General features: G+C 41.5%; 1 protein-coding gene across 1 annotated transcript in view; it reads left to right on the top strand.

Annotated features, from left to right (window-relative positions):
- LOC122792225 (CUB and sushi domain-containing protein 1-like) overlaps positions 1–27,984 on the top strand; it is a 3,080,606-nt gene that overhangs the window by 2,576,319 nt on the left and 476,303 nt on the right. The window contains exon 54 of the mRNA XM_044059969.1: positions 5,419–5,598. Within this exon, the coding sequence (XP_043915904.1) occupies positions 5,419–5,598 (180 nt within the window). The remainder of the gene's footprint in view (positions 1–5,418; positions 5,599–27,984) is intronic.

Below are 27,984 nucleotides of genomic sequence, written 5' to 3'. Positions count from 1 at the left end.
AACCTAGAAAGTTGCTAGAACAAGGACCTGTCATGGCATACAGTTTCTCCCCCCCCCAAAAAAAAGATATAAAGTAGACATTAGGGACAAGCAGCAGACCGATGATTACTAATCCGCAAAGCAGTTTAAAGGTGGTGGTATGATGCTTTAAAAATATCCTACTGGGATAGACTTCCCATACATGTCAAACAAAGCACCTCACTGGTCCTCTTCAAGAGAAATCTTGATGAATAGATGAGAAATAGAAAATTCACCCCGGAGATTATTCCAGTGGCTCTACTCAGAGGCACTTGGAACTAAGGTCAGGTGGCACGATACCAGGGTAATCCTATGAGCTAGGCTTGTAAAGGCTCCAGGGCCATTTGCCTAATACACACCTATGAACCTAAGAATCAATATAACAAGCGTACATTAGAGAAAACATACTAGCCTTCTTTTTTCTTTCTAGTTTGTTGCACGCATGTACTTGCAGATTGTTTTAGAAGTAGTGGGTGCCCAGACATGATGTTGCCCATCAAAAATTAAGTGGCGTACAACCGCTGCTGCTTATTGGCCACACTTGTTAACAGCACTGTGAAAAAAGTGCCACCCAGGACTTCAAAAAACAGGAAAGCCTCAACCAGCCTACATCGGTAGAAAACAGTCAAGGTTTAGCAATCAAACAAGCCTAAGCACTAAAATTCTGTTACTGCTGCTTACATAATGTTTCTTATACGGTAGTACGATCAGCTTTGCAACCTCTTATTAGCTTCACAAACAAGTGTCACTTTATCAGAGTGCAAGGGGTTAATAGCTGCTCTTTCTCATATTTGGCGATCATCACCTTTAAAGATACACATGCTACTATTGTTTTGTATTTATCCAAGCACTTCTAGTCATCTCTGCTGTTTCAGCATCACATGGAAAAAGGACTGCAGGGCACAAAACAACTCACACCTCCAGCAGTTAAAAAACAAAGAAAAGAACATACATAGCTTCACAATAATCACTACCGGTAAACAAAATTTCTACAACTCTTCCGTAAAAGCTATAGCAAGCTGTATGAGAGGGATGGGTAAGAAGCAAGATTGCTATTGCACGGAACAAGTATTTACACACTGCAATTCTACCGGACACAGTCCAAAACATTAACAACCTCTGTAGTGCCAAACATTCAGTGTGGGTAGAAGTTGGTTCCATCCCTGCAGGGGAAAGCACATCTCTTACCCAAATAGCACAATGCAGACTTTGCCGGGGCTATACCCATTGCAAGATACATTACAAACTTGAGTCCTTGTAACGTGGGAGCAAACGGAGGGATAGAAGTAAATGAAAACAGGACAAAAGTAGGGAAAATATTGTTTGTACAAGCTACATTGACAGAATGGCTACTATAAAAAAGTCTGTAACGTTTTATGTCCTTCACTATTACACCAAAGTGAGCACGCTAAAAAAAATACTGTTTGATATAAGGAAACAGACACGCACATTGCACAACCAAATCTCTACCCCTCCTTCGGGTCACAACCAGGACTTTAAAGTGAAAATGCTCTAATCACCGCAAACGGACTCACCGAGTGACCTCTCCTCTCCTGGCAGGCTAACTTCCACCGACTACTCCCGTCCATCTTCTTTCTTCTCCCCAGCCCTGATGTCTTAAATCTGGAGACTGCAACTGGCACCAGCCCGTTCCTTCCTTCTTGTGCACCGTCACCAACGAATCCAATGATCGCCCAAGTAAAATTCCCCTGATTCCTGGAAGCCTTTTTTAAGCCATTATTTTGGCATGAAAAGGCTTCCAGGAACACGATTGGTCTCTATTTGGGAGCTCTCATTGGCTCCCGTCCTCCTCAGATTCCCAACTTGGTTGGCTCGTAGACTGAGTTCGTGATTGGCCGTAAATGCAGTCTATGAGCCAATCAAAAACTGCAGAGCATAGCCAACGCAGAAGGGTAGTAGAGCTATGCATTGGTTTGTATACCGCAATGCTGATTGGCAGTAATTGCGGTACACAAACCAATCAAAAGCCTTGTAGCGGAGCCACAGCTGTTCAATGCAGAACAGCGGAACAGTGGCTTCACTCTTCATTAAATGCGGAGCATTCCGCATAATCCGGAGCACTTGGATGCTGTGTGTTGAAGATTTTAGACAAGTCTAGAAATAAGGCGGAGACTAGTTTGCCATTATCTCTAGCTTTATTGACAATATCAGTATAGGTTACAAGTGCAGTTTTAATAAAATGGGAAGGACAGAGGCCTTTTTTTTGTGGGGCTAGAAGTTCTTCCTGCAGGAGATATTTAGCAATTGTTTTTGAATATATTTTATAGGCATTTGAAAAGTAGGGATAAGATTGCTATAGGTCTAAAGTTATTAATGTCTGTTGAATTTTCTCCTTTGTGCAGAGGGATTATATGTGACTCTTTCCAAACAGAACTTCCAAACAGGAAATGTGGGATTCCTAGATAGACCTATTTATAAGTATTGAGACAGGATAGGAAGTGCGACGGGCTGCTGTCTTAAGGTACACACTTGGAAGGCCATCATAGGTTCATAGGTAGGTACTAGGCTATTGGCCCTAGGGCCTATACAAGCCTAGCCAAAAATGTACCCTGGCTTTCGCCACCCAAGAAAATTGAATCGCAACCAGTTACACAAACTATGCATTTCTTTCTTAATGCACTGCATCTGAATTAGACCATGGTTTGACTTTACTTAAGAGTAGTTTATATAGGATGTGGGCACAGGCTTGAAGGTGAAAGTGGATGTGGTGATACGTGGCTGCTTTACAGGTTTAGTATTAGATGTTGGGAAATCATTGGTTAGAGATGCTATACTGTCTATGAAATAAAAGTTGAACTGTATTGTGGTTTTGAGTGATGAGTTATATGGAGAGAGGTCAGAGTTGAATTTATGGCTGGGATGCAAGATTTATTTAATGGCTGTCCAGAATTTTTTTAGGAATGTGTTTACTATTATTTTGAAAGTTGTTATAGTTTATTTTTTTGTCTTCATTAATTTGCTTTTCAGTTTGATTGGAAATCACTCTGATGTGCCTGAGTGACATAAAGTATGAGTACTATCCAGAGTGCATTAAGAAAGAAATGCATAGTTTGTGTAACTGGTAGCGATTCAATTTTAAAATACTGATGCAAACATAAAAAAGCAGTAAGGCAATGAAGTAAGGGTTTATTGAAATGGTGGGGTTTAAAATGATAATTTTTTTGCAGTAATTCTGAACCTGTTCTTATTAGGTTCTATTGTATTTATATGTAATTAGAAATATAGGCCAGCATTCATACTTTTTTCCGATCACGCTAGCATGATGTTGCATAATCCTCTACCACGAAGACATGCAGAACTGTATAAGGCTGACACTATGGCCATGCTGGATGCTAACAAGGGATTCTGGATAGAGGCAAATGCAAATTAGCCATGTGCTTTGAAGGCATCTACATGACCAAGTCATTCAAGAAATTGTTCAGCTGCGTAGATCAACATGGGTGTCTCCACTGTGTCATGGTACTGATCATGGCCAAAAGGCCATGTTCAACCACCTGCCCTTAACATAGTACTGAAATCAGGAGTGGGGGGATCCACTTGACCACCCGACCACCTATGATTACTCTTATTGTGCTGTAATGACACCAAAGACAATATGGTTAATGGGGTGGGGGTGTTCACTAGACCACTAAGGATTTCTCTTAAAGTGCCGACATGCTGCAGGTGGGTTGGACACTCTAAACTGGCCCTAGGCATGAGTGCATGCATGTGTGTGCCTTCTGTGGAAGGTTGGGCACTGGGCTGGCATCTCGATACCGTAAAACTCCACTGCCAATCATGAGCAGACAGGTGATCCGCTGTGGTAACCCCTAACCGGGAAAAGCTGAAAGAAGAAGAAGAAGAATAGCACTAGTGATAGTGCGAGGAAAGGGGATTGGGGATGTGCTAGACACCTTGGATTAGTGCCATAATGGCAACAGTATGGGGATCAGTGATGATGTACTAGATACCAGGGATTACTCTTAATGTGCAGTAACAGCACCGAGGGAACCGCTAGGTACCAGGGAATACTTAAAGTGCTGTATTGACACCAACAGCAGTACGGAGATAAGGGGTGGGGAGTATATACTAGATCATAAGGGCATAATAGATAGGTGCTGTAATCTCACTTCAACTATTAGATGAGTGGGGGCAATATGGAAGGGTAGATAGGTTAGGGACACATATGGGGACTATGGTGTGAGTGTATGTTGTGTTTGTGCTATGTATATTTGTGTTTGTGAGAGAGTAACTGGGAGAGAATGCCAGTGCCTACATGTGCTACAGTTTACTACTGGTGATCTGCACATTATGATAGCGAATGCTATTAAGAGACATGTATTTTTCTTCGTTATGGCTAACATGTCTCTGAATCATAAATGGACGCGTCATGAGACAACGGCTTTTTTTTTTTTGCAAGAGCTGTATGGCTCATAGTATTCACTTTAATGAATCTGTGACTATTCACTTTAATGAATCTGTGAGATAGTGTTTATACATATTTCCTTTGTGAAAGACTGCTTAGAATTGTATATAGTTTCATTGTTTAAATTCAGAATTATTTTTAATATAGCTTTTTAGTTGTTTAAAGTATTCTTTTTTCCTAATATTTATAATTCAGTAAGTGGGAGAATTTTATTGATAAAGTTTTTTTTTTGAGAATGGTAGTAGAAATATATGAAATTGCACTGAATTTTGCACAGATTAAGAAGAAATGTGCCATCTCAGTATTTGGATCTATGTTAGATTATCGAAATTCTGAAACTTCGAAATTCATATGGGCAAGATCATATGATCAAAGTTTCAGAACTTCAAACATTAAAAAAAAAAAAAAATCAAATCTATTTTTAATGTAAAACCCCCATACCCCATGCTAATTAAGTATATCAACTCTGAGATCGCACTACATTGCAGAAAAGGGTAAATTTCCTGCTCCCACTGTACCGTGATCTCCATTCAAAACATTCAAAGTTTCGAAACTTTGATTATGTAGTCCCAACTGTATGAATTTTGAAGTTTTGAAACTTCAATAATCTGATATGGATCACAGTATTCATTTATTGAACATGTATCACCTAATTCTGTTTTACCTACACAATGTAGAAAACAGTCGAACAATTGACTTTAATCTGTAGTAGTTTTTCTGAGAATTCTCATTTTATTTAACCATTAAACTCCATATATTTCTATATATGCTTCTATGAGGAGTAGTTTTGGTAAGCTGGACACACACACATGCGCACACACACTTGTTTATGTGTACTTGTGTGTGCATGCATAAATGCACGTGTGTGTCTTCTGAAGTATTAAGCCTTGTTTAGCTTATGTTGCTTCAAGTAATAAATATAGTAAATATTCCTTACATTTGCTCATGAAGTGTACTTGTTTTATACGTTTTAGTGATAACTTGTGGAGATCCGGGAGTACCTGCAAATGGTATCCGAATTGGCAGTGAGTTTGCATATAATAAGACAGTAACATTCCAGTGTGTTCCAGGATTCAGAATGGATTCCGAAAGGTCATCAACTTTGATTTGCACAAAAGATAGAACCTGGAATGGTACAAAACCTGTTTGCAAAGGTTAGTACTACTTGGATAAATTTTTCCATACAAATATGATTATTTTTTCTTTCTCTTGTGTTGTGTTCATCATAGAATCATATTAAAGTACTGAAATATATCACCTGCATTTTTCACTGCATACCCCTTTGCAGCAGACACCTATGAGAATATTACTGTGGCAAACAGGTTTAGTTACGTTTATTAGGTAAAAACATCTGTTGGCCCAAGGCCATATTGCTTTACATTGCATAAGTTAATAGAGTATTTATTATCAAGGTACAAAAGCATTTTGGTTTGGATTTTAAGACAGGTAGACCTCATGCTTGCAAGTTATTCTAATGGAGTGTGTACAACATTGATTGTGAGTTTCAGTTCTGCACACTACAAAAACTTCAATAATGTTTTCAGTATTCATTATATTTCCCTGAAACTCCTGGCCATTATTCAAAAATGTCATTAGTGAATCTTTTCTTATTTGCTCTAAATATAGCATTGCTTAATGAAAGAGCACCTCCGTTCAAACTACCTCATTATTAATTACATCTGCAAAATGACATACATCGCCTCACGAGCTGTGTGGAAATCGTTCATTTTGTCAAGAAATAAAATGAAATTTCTGAATGAATGAAATCTGAGTTTTTTAAATTTAATATAATAACCTGAATTTGTGGAAGGAGCAATTCCCTTTGCAGTTATTTTCATTGTATGGTGTTTATATTTCATGATGACAATGGCACATCAGTTACCTTCCTAATACATCAGTTCCAAAGCACACAGGAGGTTAGAGCCCAAAGAACTAGGGTTTGGTTAGTGGCCTTAGCAGTGGAGGAGTTGACAGCAGGGTAAAGAGGATTGACTAGACAATGCTTAACTGTCCAGGTTGTGTAAACTCAAGATCAGAACAGTGATAAGATGTGTTTGCCAGGTTTTCACATCACCAAATTGCTTTAAACCGTACATTTCTGTACGTCCGCTACTTCATTCACCAAATCTTATCATTTTGTGATGCTGATAGTCTAATAGTGTTAAAGCTCTATATGCTACAATACATTTGTTTGACTTATTTTAATATCGTTCACAACTATTAGTTTTTTTTGCATTATTAATGTCAACATCTGTACCAGTGTGATTGTAATCACCCAGCTTGTGCCAGAAATAGGTCCACACTGTGATCAGTGTACTACCCTGGTAAACAGGCATGCATATATAAGTGAATATATAAATTAACAAAAAAAAACATAATATTTTGTCTGAATAAATGGGGCATGCCATCATCTAGGCAAGAGTGGTAAACACTGTGACTAGTTATTGGACCGCTATTTGCAGTCAGAGAGGTTCAGGCTTCAGTTGGGTTTAGCCATTTGAACTTTTACATAGTAGGAATCCCATTCCCAGAGGACTGCCAGCTATTGATAAAAACGACTAGGGAAGATGAGTGCACATAATTTAAATGTATGATGAAGCAGTAGTTTGCATGATAGACTGAAGATTCTTTCCATCATAAAGGCATACATGCAGAAAGCTGAGAAGATGCAATAATCAGTTTATAATGAAATTACCTAACTTGGTGAATATAAGATAGGATATTAGGTATTAGTGGCAGTACTCTACTCCCTACATAAGACATATTTTTGTCTAAGTTTCAGAAGCCAGGTGAAGTAATTGAAAGATTAACTGCAATGAAAGGCAAGGTTAGAAACACAGGAAAGAGGAAGACAAGAGTAAATCGGTCACATCAATGTAGAAGGAGCTATGGAAGGTAAAAGAAAACTGCAGTGAGCATGCTAAACTCGATACTGGAGAGAGGAAAGAATCTCTGACTAAAGTACACTCAGAAATATCCTTGGAACAGAAGCTGGAAACAGGAAAATTTGTCTTAAGAAATAAAGTGTTTCAGAAATGCCTCAGAACGAGAATCATAGAAACATTAATTAAGACAATTTCAAAAGATGTTTAAACTTGAAATGACAGAAGAATCGTAAAGTGAATGCAGAACTCCAGTAATTCTATTTCCAAATCCAGATAGGGAAGTAGATTGTGTAATCACTTTAGGAAAATGAATAGCATTGCAAAGTTTGATAGCTGTTCCATGTCCAGATCTGGTGAGATGAAAGAAAGCCTAAGAAGAGACAGATATTTGATAACATTTGACTTGAAGGGATACTGACAGATGCCACTTATCCCCTCTGCCATAGAAAAAAAAAACAGCCTTTGTAACCTCAGTGGTCTATTGCAGTATATAATATTTTCATCTGATCTATATGGAGCCAAACAGACACCTTTCAGAGGCTGATGGATAAAATACAGAAGCCTAGCTCCCAATATGCTGCAGCCTACCTGAATGATGTGGTTGCTCATTCTAAGGAATGGCAGCCTCAGTTATAACAACTGCAGGTAGGACCTGTAAGACAGACATTCTTGACTGCAAATACAGAGAAAGGTAAAAGTGAGTGTGATGGTCATCTGACTTTTAAGATACCCTATAGAAAGGTGTGATCAAATCTGCAACTAGAAAATAATAAAGGTTGACTTGATCCATCCACTAAAGGTCAAGTGGAATCTTTTCTTGGAATAGTGCAGTACTACAGAAAGTTTTGTCCTGATTTTGTGACTATCGTCTGTCTTTTGACAGATCTCACAAGAAGGAAAGCTGTGGTCAAGGTACAGTTGTCTCTTGAGGCAGACAGTGTAACTAATGCACTAAAAGAGAACTTATGTTCTAAACTAGTGCTAGTGACCATTAACTGTACCTTATATACTGATTTGCCCGACATAGGTTTAGAGGCAGTGCTGTCCCAAGATATTCAATGTAAGAAGCACAAAAAGGTAAGTAACGCAGAAAATAAATATTCTGCCATAGAAAAAGTGGTTAGTAATCATGCTGGCTTTCTGTTCCTAGAAATGTTATTTAACTAGTAACTTACCATGCAATCACAAGTGGGGTCTACCAGGGTTCTGTGCTGAGATCTCTCCTGTTTGGAATCTGCATTTCTAAAGCAAAAGCTTATACCAAAAGGCTCTGGCTGATTAATTTTGCAGATGACTGCAAGCTAAGAGCAATCAGTGACTCCTCAAATGGCTTAGCCATCCTGCAAGAAAATTTGTTCCAAATAAGCAACTGGTTCCAAAATCATGGATTGAAACTATAGGCCAAACCCCAGGAGAACTACTAGACTGACAATACATCCCTCATAGTTGACCCAGTTGTTCAGAACAGGGAACTTATGCAAACATTGGCCTAACTTTTTACCAACGTGTCCATTTTTGTAAGAAAGTTCTTCTATATTGCACAGTTTATAGACAAATGGATGGTCTCTAGAACTAGGGATGTCATTGTCCACCTTTACTCAGGACTCATTAGGCCAGTCATTGAATATGATACCCCCTTTGGTATGTATCTGTTTGTGCAGATGCCACAATTGGAACACCCACAGAGATACTGTACTAAATGGATACAAGGGCTAAACAACATGTCGTACATGGACCAACTCAAATCCTTGTCACTAGACTCGGTATCTTATAGACTGATAAGATGTAACCCATGTATGGCATACAAAGGCATTCTCTGACTCAATACTGATGGATTTACTGCAGATCAGTAAGTCAAATGGCACCAGAAACACTTGGTCTTTGGATCTAAACCTCTTCTGAAACATCAACAGAATGGTTTGGAGGGACAGGTATATCTCGCAGAGGATATCACTGCTCTGGAACAGACTCCCATGCCACATAAAACATAGCTCATCGCTGTCCCTATTCAAGGCAACTTTGATCTATGGATGGGAAACAGAAAATTTGTCCCAGACTGCCCTCTAGAATATTAATAGGCAGTGCCAGCTCTTAAATGCATGGGTTCCTCAAGTTATCTATAGTATGATCCCAGTTATTCTCATTAGCAGTAATATATAGTATTCAACCATGGGATGGGTAAAGTCAATCTATAACCCAATGGGATAGGTTATTTTGAGCACAAAAAGGGAAACTGGCCATGCTTAAAATGTTTTGCAAGTGTAGCTAGCCAAGTAGTTGCCCATGAAACAATGCACTTCTAAAATAGCTGAACAAGCAGACTAAAGTAAATATAAATCTGCCAGTGGACACTATTCGTTCAATCCTTTCAAAATGCAGTGAATCCCAGCCATGGCCTAGCATGCAGAAATACTGATGGGTTATTGTCAGGGTCCTGCAGTCCATCGTTCTTAGTCTAAAATGCTGGATTATTTTATAGGTTGATGAGGGAAGTTGTGACATGTTAAATTTGAAAAAGATGCATGTGGCTTTAAAAGTACTAGGAGAATGACAAGTTCTCACAGTGTTAGTCAGGGAAGCTATGTACTAACTAGTTTACAAGGCACTAATTTACACTTAATGCTACACTAAAAGCAACAGCTTGCAACAGCAAGACAGGAAGTTTATTCCTCATGTGGATATTCAGAAGGGTGATCAGGAGGTTACCTAAAAATATCCTGGAAATGTGGAAGGTGGCAGCCTAGTCAGAGCAAATTGAATCATCTCATGATAGAATTGGGATCAGTGCCGTGTTGAGGCCTATATCCTGGAACTTTGAGAAGACAGCCCTTTTCATGGATGCATATGTAATGTGTACATATCTTGAAGAAAGTAACCAAAGATACTATTTTGCTTTTATTTTTGAATTGCAGAGTGATACTGGAAAATACATATTTTCATTTGTTATTTGGATTACTGAATAAACCTATGGATATAGGTTACTCTCCGGTCCAACTGGTGAATCTGGGCATTTTGAGGCAATGTTACAATTGCCTCATGTACACAGACAACCCTCTCCTCCTTCCACCAAACACTTATACATGAAAGAGATGCAATTATACAGCCAAATTGGAGGCTAAGCTCTCTCAACCCAAGACTGCACCGGCAGTCAAGAGGAGAAGGGAATTACTTGCATCACACCACCACTCTCACATAGAACTATGAAACCAGCACCGGCAAAAAACACACATAAATACACAAAAACATACTCAGGGGCTCTAAATAAAAATCTGCAGAAGCAACAGAGACCTCCAAAGCAGACATCCAAGCAACCTCCACCCCCCCCCCCAACACAAACCATGAAACACATACTTTACAAAACCAGTGTGCCACACAATCACAGCCCTTAAGGCAAAATAACATACCCACCACACTAGTAACTCTATAGTCAGGCACACTGACGTCCCACTCACTAGCCTGAACAAGGAGAAGGTTACTGTTAGCTGCCTGTCAGATGCCAGGATCCGCCACATAACACAAGCATTCAGGTCACTCCAGAACAAGTACAAATATGACTCTGTCATTGTCCATGTTGGTGTGAATGACCTGAGCCGTACCTCCCTGGACTACATGAAAAGAGACATGGAGGAGCTCTCTGATCATGTAGCCCAGGCCGGTATGACCCTGACCTTGAGTAGCATCCTGCCCTCACCAAGAATGATACCATGGTATAGAGAAAAAACTATCAATTTCAACAATTGGCTAAGCTTCTGGTGTCATTCAAATGGGATCCAGTGTCTGTCAGCCTGAGATGACATGCTCGACAAGCCACGCTGCTTCGCTAGAGATGGCTTGCACCTGTCACCCTTAGGCTTTCAAATACTGGTCAAGGCTCTTGCCACCCCCATAATGCCTTTTTTAGGCAAGGCTCAAAAGACAAACCCACTGCCCCAAATAGCACAAGTAACAAAAAACTGAGGGTAATGCTACTCAATGCCAGAAGTGTAAACCTCAGAATGCACGCACTCCAGGCACTCCTCAGTATGGAGAAAATCGATATATGTGCAGTAACAGAAACCTGGTTTAAGGCTCCAGAGAGCACCCCAGCACTACCAGGCTACAACTCATACCATACATTTCGGCCACAAAACCTGGACCGAAATACAAAAGCCAGGGGAGTATCCATATTCATCAAGGATACCCACACCTCCAGGTTAGTGGCACAGCACGATGCTTCAGAGATCATCCACATGCAACTAACAATGGGCAAAACTGATATTCAAATTATAGCTTGCTACAGATGACCCGCCATGTCCCAGGATCCCCAATCCGCATTCCTGGAAACACTGGGAAACATAAAGGTCCTACCAAACACCCTGATGTTGGGTGATTTCAATTACCCAAGCATTAACTGGGAGAACTACTCAAATACAAACTCCCTTGCCCAACATTTCCTAGAATTTATAAACTCAAATGCCCTGGATCAACTGGTCAACAACCCCACGAGAGGTGACGACATATTGGATCTGGTCATCACCAACATGTGCGACTGGTGTTCCACACCAGAGGTCAACCTCTTGCTGGTTAGATCTGACCATAAACTAATCACTCTGGATATCCACATTCCGCCACCACCCCCAGTCAAAGAAACCACCGTGAAAAACTTTTCAAAAGCAAATTTCACGTTACTTAGGACCAAGGTGGGACATTTCAAATCCCCCATGCTAAAGGATAACGCTGTCCAAGCTGCAAAATCCTTTACTAATGCACTCTACAGGCACCTACAAGAATGCATGGATCGTGCTATCCAAAACAATACCAAGACTCACTCCTCCAAGAAAAGGAAACCAGTCTGGTGGAGCCCTGCCATAAACAAGCTATACAATAGAAGGAGGAAACTAGTACAGAAAAGAGTAAAATCCCAAGAGGGGAAGACATCCCGGATCAGTATCAGCAAGAAACTACGTTCCCTCATAAAATCATCCAAGGCTAGCTTCAAAAGAAGAGTTGCCATGGACTCCAAAGATAACCACAATTATTCTTTAGCTAGGTCAAGAATCTAAGTGGCAATTCTCAGATCTGCTCGGAGTTAGTGCAGAATGGCACAAAACACACTGAATCGACTGATATACTCAACATCCTGGCAGACAGGTTCAGTGCAAACTTCACCCCCCTCTCACCCCCAAAAGGGCCCATAACTATACCAGAAGAATGTAGTGCCCTGAAATCACAGACACTCAGGTTAAAACAGCCCTCTCCAAAGCCAAAAACACAGCATCAGTGGGACTGGACAGTGTCCCAGGCTGCATCCTACATGAGCTCAAAGTTGAACTAACCCCTCACCTGAACACACTGTTTAAACTCAGCCTCTCCACAGGCTACATGCCCACAGAGTGGCGTGCAGCAACGGTTATTCCACTCCACAAATGTGGAATGGACCCCGGGAACTATCACCCTATAAGCCTGACTAGCTTGGTCAGCAAAGCTATGCAGCGCATCATCATGGATCTCATTAGGAGAGACATTTGAAACCTCCAAACACTGTACCCTACCCAGTTTGGCTTTGTTAAGGGCAGATCATGACTCCTAAACCTGGTGGACTTCTTTGAGACAGTTACCAAGGCTATAGACGAGGGAAAGGTGGTTCACACAGCCTACCTAGACCTTGCAATGGCCTTCGACACCATTCCCCACTCAGGTATTATAGACAAGCTCACCAGCCAGAACATAAACTCCTATATCACGAGATGGGTTGCCAGCTGGCTCACGGACAGAACCCACATGATAAGAGTTGCGGGAGCTAGGTCTGACTCTAAACCGGTTACAAGTGGCATTCCCAGGGCTCAGTCCTAGGACCCCTCCTGTTTGGCATATACTTCTCAGAGATACAGGCAAGCACAGGAGGACTATGGCTGACCAACTTCACAAATGACTGCAAACTAGGGGCTATAATTGACTCTCCGGCTGACACAGATCCTCCAAAAGGGTCTCACTGAGACAGATACCTGGTGTCAAAACCATAGCCTCAAGCTAAATGCCAAAAAGTGCATATTCATCCCCTTTGGAAAAGTACCCACAAACTACCACATAGGTGGTAGCCCCCTAAATACAGAAGACTTAATAAGGGATCTGAGGACCCAAGTAGATAGTAACCTCTCCTTTGATAATCATATTGCCAAAGTGGTTAGAAAAATCCTTCTATGTGGCCCACCAAATCACAAAAGGGTTTGCATCCAGATCGAAAGAGGTCATTGGGCCCCTCTATGCATCATTCATTAGACCCATCATAGAATACGATGCCCCATTTGGGATGTACCTTACAAGACACCTGCAACAACTGGAAAGACCACAGAATTACCTCAGCAAGAGGATCACTGGCCTCAAGCAGATGCCCTATGCAGCTCGACTGAAGAAACTCTAGCTGTACTTGGTTGCATACCGCCCACTCAGAGGTGATCTCTGCCTGACATACAAGGCCATGTCCAGCCCAGAACTGATGGACATGCTCCACCTAAAGAAAACCATATCCCCTCGAGCCACACACTCCAGGGATCTAAACCTCACCATAACAATAAATAGGACGTGCTGGAGGGATAGATTCCTGTCCCAGAGACTTCCCATGCTCTGGAACAAGATTCCAATTTACATTAGGCAGAGCTCCTCGCTAACCCTCTTCAAGAGAAACCACGAGTGGATGGGAAACAGAAAGTTTACCCCAGGGATCACTTCAATGGTTCTGCTGGACAGAGGCACAGAGAACTAATCTAAGGGGGTGGCCAAAGCCAACACATTCCAGCTAGGCTTATAAATGCCTTCAGGCCGATAGCCTATTACCTACCTATGAACCTGTGAAACTATATATATGTGTGTGTGTGCATGTGTGCATGTATGTGTGTTAGTATTTTTTAATATATTATAGTAGAGTGACTACTGAAGCTGGATAATGTATGGGGTATTGAATCTGCTAGGGATTCCTTTAAAATAAGTTATATTAAGACAGAGAAGTAAAAAACAAAACGAGGCAAAAAAATAGCAACCAATGAGAGTTGATGAATTTTAGGGAATATGGTGACCAATGCCTATGGAAGGAGTAAGATTATTGAACTTTGGGCCAAGGAAAAGTAGTCTCAATGGAGTTGTTTAAGGTGCCCCTGACATCTGAAAGGATTGGACATTTAAGGAATGTTACCCTTGTTGGCAATGCTAATGATTGTAAACAGTGTTTATTTTGGAATATCCCTGTAGTATGGGATCCTGTAGTTGTGTGCTACAATCTGGAAAGACTGCTGTCAGTGGACTCAGCTTATATCTGTGATTTTCCCTGTTTTGCTGCAAGAAAGAATAGTTATCCCTGTAAATAAATTGTCTAAAAACATTGCACAAGCTATTTCTGTGGACTGCCTTTATTACTGTAAGCACAAAGGAATGCTACAGTGGTGGCTGTAGTGCAAAGGCTACCCCAAGACTGCCCAGCTTGCATTATTTTTCCATCCCTAGAAAAGAATGTGGTTCCCTGTCATGAAATGTAAAACCTTAAGGTTGATAATATCTGAATGAAACATTGACTTGGAATATGTTAAGTAAAATCCATAAATCAGTCTTGTTCCATGTAATTATAAAACCAGATATCCCATCAAGCTCAAAAATGCTTAAGAAGTTTTCAGAAACAAATTATTTCCTACTAAGTGATGGTATAAGAAGTTTCAAAGCCCCCTTGAATGCATACGTATAATACAGGCTCCTATGCAGAGGTATAACCACTTAAGCAGTTGTATAGAATTGGCTGTACCTCACTGGATTAAAATCAGGTTTTGCTGAAAAAAGAACACTCCACCCTGGTGGACCCCCAGTATAAACAGGCTATACAACAAAGGAAAGAAACTAATGTCCAAGAAGAAGAGGGACCTAACTCAACAGAGGAAGAAATTCCTCTCTAGCTTAACCAAACAAATTAGAGATCTTGTCAAGTCCTCCAAAGTTAATTACAAAGCAAAAATAGCCTCCCTAGCTAAGGATAATCACAAGGCATTTTTAACTATGTAAAAAATCTAAAAGGGAATACCCAGCTATGTGCTGAAGTGGTTGTGTATGCACCACCCATACTCAGCCTTAGGTAACAGCCAACCTGCTAGCCAAAAGACTTGAAGAAAACTTCAGTCCCCTCTGTCCTCCAGTCATCTTCCAAAGTATACATGCCACCATTCCTCAGCCTGTTATCTCACGACAGCAGGTCATCTCAGCACTGTCCAAAGCCAAAAACATGGCATCAGTGGAACTAGACAACATCCCAAGTTGACTTTTAAACAACTTAAAACATGACCTAGCTGACCCACTTGGATTCCTGTTTAACCACAGGCTGAGAACTGGCTATGTTCTGTCAGAATGGAGGACAGCAACAGTAATCCTTCTGGACAAAAGGTGACCATCAATCAACCCTGAGAATTATAGGCCCATAAGCTTGATTATCTGCAAGGCCATGGAAAGAATATCCAAACTCTGGACCCAAACCAGTTCGGATTTGTTAAAGGTAGATCACGCCTGTTAAAAATGCTTGGTTTCTTCAAGAAAGTCACCAAGGCCCTGGATGAGGGAAAGACAGTACATGCTGCCTATCCTGACCTAGGCAAGGCATTTGACACAATCCTTCACTCGGGTGTTATAGAGAAACTCTCCCAATTGGGAATTAACTCCTGCATTACCAGATGGGTAGCCAACTGACTGACTGACAAGGCACATACTGTCAAAGTGGGTGATAGCACATCTAGCAAAAGCACAGTCACCTGTAGTTTACCACAAGGCTCTGTGCTGGGCCCCTTACTGTTTAGAATTTATTTCTCAGAACTCCAGGCAAACTTGAATGACCCGCTGCAGACCAAGTTTGCTGATGATTGCACATTGAGAGCAATCATTGAGTCCCCCCAGAGTTAATGCAGGGTTAACACAGACAAATGATCAGTGCAAAAGCCACAGACTAAAGCTAAGTGCAAAAAAAAATGCATTATTATTCCCTTTGGGAAAGCTGACATCCCTGCTAATTACATTATAAACGGCATCCCCCTAAGTGTAGACCTAGTGGTACATGATCTGGGTATTCAGGTTGATAGCAATATGCATTTTGACAACCACGTATCCACACTAGTAAGGAAATCCTTCTATGTGGCACATCTTATAAGTAAAGGCATCACATCTGGATTCCATTATACTCATCCCTCATTGGACTAGTAATTGAGTACAATGCTTCCTTTTGCATGTACCTCACCAGACACGTGCAAGAACTGGAGAACCCACAGGTTTCTCACCAAAATATTACAGGGTACACAAAAAGTACAGTTTTGTACCTACCATAAATGTAGATGTTCAAAGATCCACATTGCTGCAGTCATAACCTGTGGGTAGTCCGCTGTCCTCGGTCGGCCCGAATACCAAAGTGTTAGGCTGGCGTCGGTCATGGTCGCTCAGATCTGAAGTCAGTACCCCGTGGTATTAAAGCGCATGACCGACGCCATATCCTCAGTCTTTCTTGCCCCAGATGTCAGAAGGCCTTAAAGAAAAAGGCCATAGCCAAAAATAGAAAAATACCCAATCACCAATATAACAACAATAGATACACCACAAACCACACAGCCACCCCAAACTACAGAGGGGAAGGAGGGAGGGTAAATTAGACTGCAGCAATGTGGATCTTCGAACATCTACATTTATGGTAGGTACAAAACTGTACTATGTTCTTCATCTCACATTGCTGCAGTCATAACCTGTGGGTAGAATCCCAAAGCAAAGGTAAAGGGAGGTTGGTAAAGTCAGATAGCATTAGGAGCTGCTAACATGCCCTGTAAAACTGCAGTGGCAAACCCAGCCCTAGATTTGGAATAAAGAGGAAGATGGTAATGTTTAGAGAAAGTGTGCACTGAACTCCAGGTAGCTGCCTCCAAAATATCCTTAGTAGCTACTCCCCTTTAAAAAGCAGTAGAAGTGGCCGTAGCCCTAGTGGAATGAGGTCTGATTCCAGCCGGAACCTCCTTGCCATGATGAGAATAACAGAAAGCAATGCAATGCCCAATCCACTTAGAAATAATTTGTTTTGAAACAGGTTTTCCTTGAGATCCCAAGGCAAAAGAAATGAATAACTGTTGGGACTGCCTGAACCCCTTAGTTCTGCTCAAATAATAACGTAACTGCCTGTGAATGTCCAAAGAATGCAACATTTTCTCCCCCTTATTTTGGGGATCAGCATAAAATGTAGGCAGATGAATAGATTGGTTTAAGGCCACATTAGAAACAACTTTAGGCATAAAAGTAGGATTAGTACGTAGTGAGACCCTATCCTTATGAAATATCAGGAAGGGTTCAACTGCCATTAGAGCCTGTAATTCAGATACCCTTCTAGCAGACGTAATGGCCAACAAAAAAGCAGTCTTCCAAGACAAAAACTTCAACTCTGAAGTAGCTGCAGGTTCAAAAGGAGGTAAAGTGAGCTTTTCCAACACAAAATTGAGATCCCAGGAAGGGGTAGGAGCTCTACGTGGGGTCTTATGTTCTTTGCCCCTCTAAGAAATTGCTTGAACAAAGGGTGAGAGAATAATGGTGGGTCACAATCATAGTGAGCAGAAATGGCTGCAGCATGAACTTTTACAGAGGAGAAAGACAAACCCTTGTCTAATAATTCTGTAAGATACTGAAGTGAAACACTCAAATTAGGCACTGAAACATCAAAACTCTTTGTTTTGCTCCAAAGAAAAATCTCCTCCATTTATCTGCATAAACTTTCCTTGTACTAGGCCGTCTGGCCTCCAAAATGACATTCAGAACTTGTTGAGGAAGCTGAGACCCCCCAGGGTCTAAAACAGAATACGCCAGGCTGTCAGATGCAGGGATTGAATCCTGACATTGCGGAAATGATTGCTTGCCTGGGACAAAAGGTGTGGAATTAATGGCAAAGGCCAAGGAGGCTCCCATACCAAAGTCCTCAGCAGAGGGTACCAGTGCTGCTGTGGCCAATCTGGAGCTATCAGAATCATGCAAGGCTTGTCCTGTCTGACCTTTAGGAGCACCTTGGGAAGGAGAGGCAGAGGGGGAAATGCATAAACGTGAAGATTGTTCCAACTGAATGATAGAGCATCCACTTTCCAAGCTTTTGGGTGAAATAGCTTTGTGCAAAACTTTGGCAGTTGGTAATTCAGTGGAGAAGCGAACAGATCTATGTCTGGAGTCCCCCATGCCACCGTCAACTGTTGAAAGACATGAGGATCCAATTTCCACTCGTGGGGATCCACCATCTGTCTGCTCAAAACATCTGCTAAGGAGTTCTGTGCTCCTGGCAGAAACCTTGCCTGAAGGGTGAGGTGCATACTGAGAGCAATCTCCCACAAAATCATAGCCTGTCTGCAAAGAGGGTACGAATGGGTACCCCCCTGCTTGTTGATGTACCACATGACTGTTGTGTTGTCTGTCTGAATCAACACTTGTCCTGGGTGAAGTAAATCCTTGAAAGCCATCAATGCAAATTGGACTGCTAACATCTCCTTCATGTTGATATGCAAATGTTGTAGTCTGGCAGGCCACGTGTCTTGAACCCATTTTCCATTGAAGTGTGCTCCCCAGGCCATGTCTGAGGCATCTGTCATTAAGATCTGACTCGCCTCTGGTCGGGTCACAGAGAGTCCCTTGTTTAGGTGACATTCCTGAGCCCACCACAAAAATTCCCTTTGGATGCAAGGTATCATCGGAATGACAGTGTCCAAATCGTGGCATTGTTGAGTCCATACGCTTTTGAGATACCATTGTAGCTTCCTCATATGCAGTTTGGCATTGGGAAGCACCAGAATACAAGATGCCATGAACCCCAAGGCTTGAAGGACTGTCCTTGCAGTCAGCCTGGACCGTAGAGACAATTGCTGGAAGTAAAGGGTAAGATTTCTTTGTTTGTCCGGGGTCAGAAATGCCATCTGAGAAGCTGTATTCAGTCTCACACCCAGAAAGCACATGTCCTGAGAGGGTACTAGACTGGACTTTGTTTCATTCACAGAATACCCTAGGCACCTTAACACTGCCATAACGTACTGTAGATGGTGAAGTAACTCGACTTTGTCTTGAGCCAGAATCAGGCAATCGTCCAAATAAGGATAGATTTGTATTCCCCTTAACCGTAAGAAGGCTATCACTGGTGCCAGGACCTTTGTGAACACCCTGGGCGCAGTAGATAAGCCAAAGGGCAATGCAGAGAACTGATAATGTAAAGTCCCAGCCCGAAAACGCAGGAACCTCCTGCAGCTGGGCCTGATAGGAATGTGAAGATAAGCCTCTTTGAGATCCAGAGTTACCATCCAGTGATCCTTGCCTAAAAGAGGCAGAAGTTGTTGTAAAGTTAACATCTTGAATTTTAGAATGTCCAGGTATGTGTTGAGAATAGACAAATCCAGAATTGGCCTCCAAGTGTTTCCTTTCTTTGGTACAAGAAACAGGCGAGAATAAAATCCTAGGCCTACTTCTGATGGAGGTACCCCCTGGATAGCCCCCATGTTGAGAAGTAAAGAAATCTGTTTGTAAGCCTCCACCTTTTGCTGAGAAGGAACGTCTGGCATGCCTTTGAAAGGAGGCAAGGTGTGAAAATAAAACTTGTAGCCTCGAGCTATAATGTCCAACACCCATTTGTCCTGAGTGACTAAAATCCAATTTTTCCTGAAATGTGCCAACTTTCCTCCCAGAGGAGCTGCCAGACAGGAGGGGTCTGGCAGCTGGAGATACAGGTCATTGGGTCTGTTTACGAAAAGGCTGACCCCTGCCTTCACCTGAAGATTGTGCAGGGGAACTCCACGTCCTAGGTCGAAAAGAACCTTGAGCATGAGCTCTGCCCCTACCACGTCTTGATCTGCCCCTAGACTGTAAATCAGAAGAAGGATAAGCCCATCCCTTAGTAGGCCAATTTCTGCTAAACTTAGGGGGCTGCACCCGTAAAAAATCCTTAACTGTTTGCATAGACTTAGCTTTGTCTTCCATTTTCTTCAAAACTGACTCCACAGGAGAACCAAACAAAACTTCAGACTGAAGGGGAGCATCCAAAATTCGAGCTTTAACATGCTCTGACAAATTCTGATCCTTAAGCCAGGCATGCCTACGAATAACTGATCCAGTAGCAGCCACCCTGGAAGAGGCCTGAAGAGCATAAAAACCACACTGCAAAGAATGCTTACCCACCTGATCAGAGGCATGAACTAAATCCTGCAATTCCTTACACTCAATGCCCTCTGCCAAAGCATCAACCTTAGATTTCAACTGACTCAGGAGAAAGTTCTGGTACTTCAGCATATGAAACTGGCAATTCAAAGCCCTCATTGCTAGAGTGGAAGAGGTATACACTTTTTTACCCCACCTATCCAAAGCTCTAGAATCTTTATCCATAGGAACTGGATTCTTTACAACAGAAGCTCTGACTCCCTTAGGACCCTGGCTAATAGTTTCTGGGTCAGCTCTCGGGCTTTTATACAAGTATTTATGAGCCTCAGGCACTCTGTAATACCTGTCAGGCTTGACCGGGGCAGGAGGCAAAGAATCAGGATTTAGGGAAGCTTCAGAGAAAACATCTTGAACAACATCCAAAACAGGGGGTATAGCCAAGGGCCTATGCTGTGGTAAAAACAAAAATTCCCTAAGTCTCTTTCTAGTGTCTGAGAAATCCTGACCTTCCCACTTAAAATGCTCTCTCATGGAATGCAGGGTTTCAGAAAAGGAAAAATCCTCTGGGGGGGAAGCAGAAAGAGTAGAATCCTCTGCATCCGAATCAGAATAAGGAGGAAAATCTTGAATGTCTTCAGCCGAAGACTCCGAGTAATCTGAAGAATGTTCCAATCCTTCCACCTCTGGCTCTACCCTAGGCCTCTTATCTGGTGGGGGCAAGGAACCCCTGATTAAAGTAATTAAATCTTCTGCCATTTTCAGCATATGCTTTTTAGGCACAGAACCTGCAGAACTAGGGCTGACACCAGAGGAAGACAAACCAGGCCTGACCTTGGAAGGTACCTTAGAGACAGAAGTAGAAGGCCTAACCACCTTATGCAAAGGAGGGACTACAGAAACCTGAGAGGCCCCCTCAGCCTGTCCCGACTCCTGAGAGGCCACATCCTGCAAAACTAAAGGCTCCCCCTGAGACTCAGCTGAAACCTCGGCTGGATCTACAGATTCCACCGTAGTTTCTAAAGAACCGGCGTCCGTAACGGACGACTCATCCTGCTTGGACTTAAATGATTTGTCCTTACGCTTCTTAGCGGTAGCGGGCGTCGGAGGATCTGACGGCATATTGTAATTACACCGCTTACCGAAGACAAGCCTAGCACAATCTAACCTGCGTTTAATGGTGCGCTTATTAAATCTAGCACAAAAGCGACACCCGACTACGTCGTGCTCAGGCCCCAAGCAAGGAATACAAAGAGAGTGGTAATCCCTATGAGGTATCTGTTTCCCACAAGAAATACAATTATTCACTTTTTCTGACATCCGGATTTAACTGAGGCAAGAAAAGACAAAAATATTCCCCAACGGGGTACTTAGCCCAACTTGGTCTTCGGTCTGAAACTCAGAATACGAAAATTTCAGGACGCCGAATGGCACTTGCAAAACGCTGCTTCTGCTTCGGACCATGTGGCAAGAAAGACTGAGGATATGGCGTCGGTCATGCGCTTTAATACCACGGCGTACTGACATCAGATCTGAGCGACCATGACCGACGCCAGCCTAACACTTTGGTATTCGGGCCGACCGAGGACAGCGGACTACCCACAGGTTATGACTGCAGCAATGTGAGATGAAGAACATCAAGTCTTATGCAGAAAGACTGAAAGCCATATCAAAGTATTCTGTCTCCTACAAGTTGCTAAGGGAAGACCTGTCCCTGGCTTACAGAGCAGTCCCTGACCCGACCCTGATAAAAAAATGCTACACATTCGTAAATCAACTGCAGGAGGGTCACTCACTCCAGTGATCTTATCCTAGCTTCTGACATGAGAATAAGAGATCATGTTGAAGAGATAGATACATCTCCCAGGGACTGGCATTTCTCTGGAACAAGCTTCCAATTCATGTGAAACAGACCTCCTCCATGACCCTCTTCAAATTCAACCTAGATCAATGGATAGGAGACCGCAAATTCACTCCTGGTGTGGTGGCCATGTCCCTCTTGGACAGAGGAAGTCGGTATTAACTACCATAAACCATTACGTCTGCAAATTTCACTTACTTAACCCCCAACAGTTGGGGTAACTCATGATAAATATGACTAGGCTTGTAAGGGCTGTAGACCCATTAGCCTAGTAACCTCCTATAAACCTATGAACCAAAAAGCCAATGTTAAACTTGCTTGCACCAAGACTTGTAGCTAACCTCCACTTAAAATGTTTCTTTCCCTGTAGACTAGAAAAAAATGTTACTATATGAGTTCATTATTTTTTTAGTGTTGCAGAAATGGTCACACACAAAGTACTGCACAGTTAATTACAATATACTTTACTTGACAAATGCTAGTAATGCTATCCAACAATTTGTACCTAAAATGCTGCCTGTAGAACTTAAATGTATAGAGAAGAGTCTGCTTTCTGGCACTCTACTGGTACAAACCTTATTAAACTGAATGCTGTGGTACAGAAAAAGGAAATTCAAGGGCTGTTGGCCTCCACAATGTGCGTGAGAATAAAACAACTAGTAATCATAATGTTAACGTAATATACTTAGTTGGAGATATAAGAAAACACAGGTAAAAATGCAAACTTAGACAACTTGCTGTACTTAGTAGCTCCAGTGCTAATTTAACACATGATGTGATAACTTGCTAAAACTTTCCCCAGTTCACAGACTTGCAGAATATATGGGGGGGGGGGGGCTTTAGCAAGCTACATTGTCAGAGATATCTTGCCAAAGTAAAGAAAAACATACAGGACTGTAAGATACAAAAGAAGCAAACATTTGGCAGTGGGGAAACGCTTAGACAAATCTGATACTGATTCTTGACAAAAAAACAGATGATAAAATAATACAAGAGCTCAGTATGGAGACTGAGATCTTCACTGAGTCCTTTCCAAAGACTCTGGTTGTTGAAATAACAAAAGAAGTCAATGTGGAGACTGACATAGAAGCGGTCATATATAAGAATACTGGAAGAGAAGTGTATAAACCAGTGAAGAGACAGAAACATCTCACACTGAAGAAAAAGGAAAAGGCAATGCTGAATAGAGTCATATGCATTTCCTGGCACGCCAGAGCAAAGATCCAGTGAGAGACTCTTCTGCAAACTTGTTAATAATTATAATGCCCATTGAAAAAGAACATATGGAAAAAGCATGTGAACACAGTCAAGAGAAGATAACAGAAATGCTCATATGATAGAAGCTAAACGAGGGGTAAACTATCTGTAAGTATGCACAACTGGAAACAAGGTCCTTGCAAAGTGGCAGGGGCCTTTGAAATTGCAGTAAAGGTTAATAAACTTAATTATAGTAAAGGATCAGCCAGGAAAAAGGGAAATAGAACATTTCTAGCAAATAAATCTTCTGAAACCTTGGAGACTGACTGGAATTTTTGTAATATATTTGCAGAGGAAGTTACCCCCCCCCCACACACACACACACACACGCACACAGACACACACACACACACACACACACACACACACACACACACACACACACACACACACACACACACACACACACACACACTCCATCCAGGGCTTGAAGTCATAATAAATGAGGCACAACTAATGCCCAAGAAACAAGAAGTTAAGGAATTTCTACTTAGAGGCAAAGGCAGATTTCTAGAGTTGCCTGGCAGAAAGTACAGTTGTGTAAAATCTTGCCATAACAGTACATGTACTTTTCTTCACTGTTGCATACCAACATAAAAATCAGTGCATACCAAGATTATATATTCCCCATTCCGAAGGAGGCATGAGCCTCCTTGAAACTGATTACATGCACATATCTGCAATCGTGGGACTCCACACATATCTGCTGACCTCACGAGACCCAAATGTAATGAAAGTTTTGAAACATGAGGAGAATAAATCTAAGAAGACTTCCCTGCCTAGTCTAGGAGAAGCATATCAGCATCAAGCAGGAATGGAAATCAAACCAGATGTAGATAAAAATCAGTCACCAACTGAATGTGCCAAAAAAGAAAAGAAAGAATATAAGGTGAAGGACCAGATGAGAAGGCAAGAAATGTGGAAAAGGCATAAATATAGTTGCAAGTGTAGAAAACTTCTGGAAGAACCTCATATTGATCAGGAATGAATGCAGGAATGGTTAAGGAGAAGCAAATTCAAACCAAAAGATTAAAGATTAATATTTGCAGCCCAAGATAGTGGGCTATGCACATATTGCTTTTGAAAATCCATTGAACATGTGGGAGAAACCGACAAATGTAGGTTTTGTAAAACAGAATTGGAAGCAGTCGCACACCTTGTTGTTGTTGTTACATAGTAATGGCAGAAGGATTGTATACTGAAAGACATAATAATGCAAGACTGTTGCCCTGGGGATTGTGCAAACATGATAGTATTGAAGTAGCTGAAAAACACTGGAAACATAAGTCACAAAGCATCATAGAAAATGATGGTCTACATCACATGGGATCACCCATTACCGACAGTTCAAAAGAAAGATGTAAGAAAAACATGAAAAGAAGACAAAAGTAGCATTGATCACTGAAATCACTACACCTAGTGACTACAGTGTCTTGTGTATAGAGATACAAAGTCATAAAATGTCAAGATTTGCAGGCAGAAGTGAAAGCAATGTCAAAGAAAGATACCCAGACATTTCCAAATAGCAGTAGAAGCAATTGATCTTATAAAAAATAATCTACAATTGTATTTAGATATGTTACCAATACATGTAACTCCAAATGAATTGCAGAAGGAGGCATTACTGGGCACATTGCGGGTGCTGCGAAGAGAACATTTGGCTGACATGAAAGCTTGAAACAATACTAATTTCATGAACTTTAATCAAACTTTGACTTAGGGATGGCATCCATTCCCATCGTGGTATTAGAAACCCAGTAGACTTGGAGAAATTAAAGAGTTGCAGTACACTTAATGTTAGGGATATCCTACCTATGGCAGCCCGATGTTTGGTCAGTATACCAAAGCCTAATTATCTTGTATGCACCATACTTCACACACACATGCTCCCTGCACAGAACTTATGGCATAAAAGTGAGGTACGGATGCAGTTACCCATAACTGAATTTCCCCAGAAGGTAGCAGTCTCCATAGGACAAAGGAGCCCATGCACATCCAGATGGAAAAAATGCAGAAGAAAAAGGGGAAAGCCTCAGTCAGATGGGAATCCAAAGCAAAAGCCAGAAAAAACGAGGGAGGTGGAGGGAGGGAGTGAATACTGCAACAGTGAAGAGAAGAACGTCTACTGTTACGGTAAGATTTTACACAATTGTACTATATTCTTCTATATCATTGTTGTAGTATTCGTAACATTAGGGAGAGTAAAAGAAGTTCAAGAAACAGAATGGGAGGTAGAAGGCTGAGAAGAGCCTCAACAATCCCATATAAAATGGTTCTAGTAAAACCTGCTGTGGCACTAGAAACCATATCCAACTTATATTGCTTAATAAGGGTATGGACTGTAGACTAAGTAGCTGCTTCAAGGATGTAATTGGTGTCCAACCTCTTGAAGAATGCACCAGAAGAGGCAACAGGCCTAGAGGAATGATCTCTTATAGAAGTAGCAAAGATTTGCTATGAAAAGAATAGCAGAAAGAAATGGCTTTAGATGTCCAGGAGGAGAAGGTTTGCTTAGAAACAGCCAAACCAATGACCTGAGACAAAAAGAAACAAAAAGCTCATCAGGTTTACAAGTGGCCTTATAGTCCCTGAACTGTCTGTGCAAATCCAAGGTATGAAAAACCCTCTCAGTAGCAGACTGAGGAGAATGGAAAAAGGAAGGGAGTTGTACCCACTGATTCAAGGGCACCTCATTCACTACCTTTGGCATAGAAGGATTGGTACAAACAGATACTTTGTGTCCCTGTGGAAAAAAAAAAAAAAATTAGAGGAAAGGCCAAGAGCACAGAAACTCTCTGATCAGAAGCAACAGTCAACAACAAAACAGTCTTCCCGGTACAAAGTTTCAACGAAACAGATTCTGCAGGTTCAAAAGGAGCCTAAGTCAGTTTTTTTCCAAAACAAAATTAAGGTCTCAACGAGGAGGAATAGGTTTCCTTGGGGGGCTCATATGCAGCACACCATTATGAAATTGTTTGACCTCAAAACAGGAAGCCAAAGAAGGATTCAGGTGCATACAAGCAGAAATGGCTGACAAACAGGCCTTCACAGAAGACTAGGCCAGGCCAGACTGGAGCAACTCACACAAATGAGAGCACCAAAGGGACCATCACAGAAAAAGGGTCCTGGTGATGAGCATGGCATCAGACAGAAAATCTTTTCCATCTGGACATGTAAGATTTTCTGGTTGAAGGTTTCATTGCCTCCTGTAAAATCCCGACCACGTCCTCAGAAACGAGGTGCCCAAAAGAGATCAAAAGCCTATCAGCCACAGTGTCATTTGAAGAGTGGACAAGTCAGGATAGGTGAGAGACCCTTTGTCCTGTGTGAGGAGGTCCAACTATTATATGTATTTATTTATTGTATTCCTCACCCAAAAAAATAGTCATACACCTACAATATTGAGAAAGTAAGCACTTTACACTTTAGCAGCCAGTCCTTACAAATAGCCACACAAAACTTTTGGTGTCCCTACTAAAACAGGATGGCATCTATGAAACAATTTGGCATTTTCCATCATTTCTGCAACACATTTGAGTGTTCATTTATAAACAAGGCTTTTTCTGTGATGCTTGTAAACATTTAATACAGCACCTGAATCTTGGGAAAAAGGAATACGCAGGTTTGTTTTGACCCAATAGCAGCATTAAATAACTATATAACTAAGTAACTAAATAAATAAATAAAAACTTTCATGCATGTGCAATCCTGAAGGGGCACATTAATTGCAAGATAAACATTTAGCAGTTTAACAGACGTAGATGTAAAGAATTCACCTAAGCAAAGGATTCACCTCTAAATTGAAACTCTAGATATGAATCTTGGAATCCATGTTGAAACCATGTTCTCAAAATTTATGATCAGAGACTTGATCAGAATTCTTTGTAGCACATGAGGCCTTATCTGCTCCATTTACTCTATTAACAACATAAAAAAAGAATGAACAAGAAAGTTTACGACCTCAAAGCTGTTTACCTGCTTTGAGAGCTGGTAAAGGGCTTGGCAGTGTCAAAGAGGAAGAAGTACAGGCAGTCCCTGAGTTAAGGACGAGATCTGTTTTTTAGTCTGTCCTTAAGTCAAATCTGTATGCAAGTAGAAACACGTACATGGAACATTCTACTGTACTGTATTGTAATACAGTACAGTACAGTCACGTTCCATACACAAAAAATATGTTAAACTTGCCTCTTTTTAAGCTTCACTTCACATTTCTGTATTACAGGCATCACTCACAAATGTTTTCCACTCTTTCCTGAACTTTCAGACCTCTGCCAGACCTCCTACTGTCATCTAGACCCCAGTGAGCCACAGTGACATATGCCCATTCTACTGTACAGTACAGTAACTGCTTCAGTACTCTGCACTGTACAGGCCAGCAGTCTTGACCA

Source organism: Protopterus annectens, chromosome 1.part2 (assembly GCF_019279795.1).
Source record: "Protopterus annectens isolate FY-2018-M chromosome 1.part2, PAN1.0, whole genome shotgun sequence".
Lineage (NCBI taxonomy): Eukaryota > Metazoa > Chordata > Ceratodontiformes > Protopteridae > Protopterus > Protopterus annectens.
This window is presented reverse-complemented; position numbering and strand designations above follow the sequence as displayed.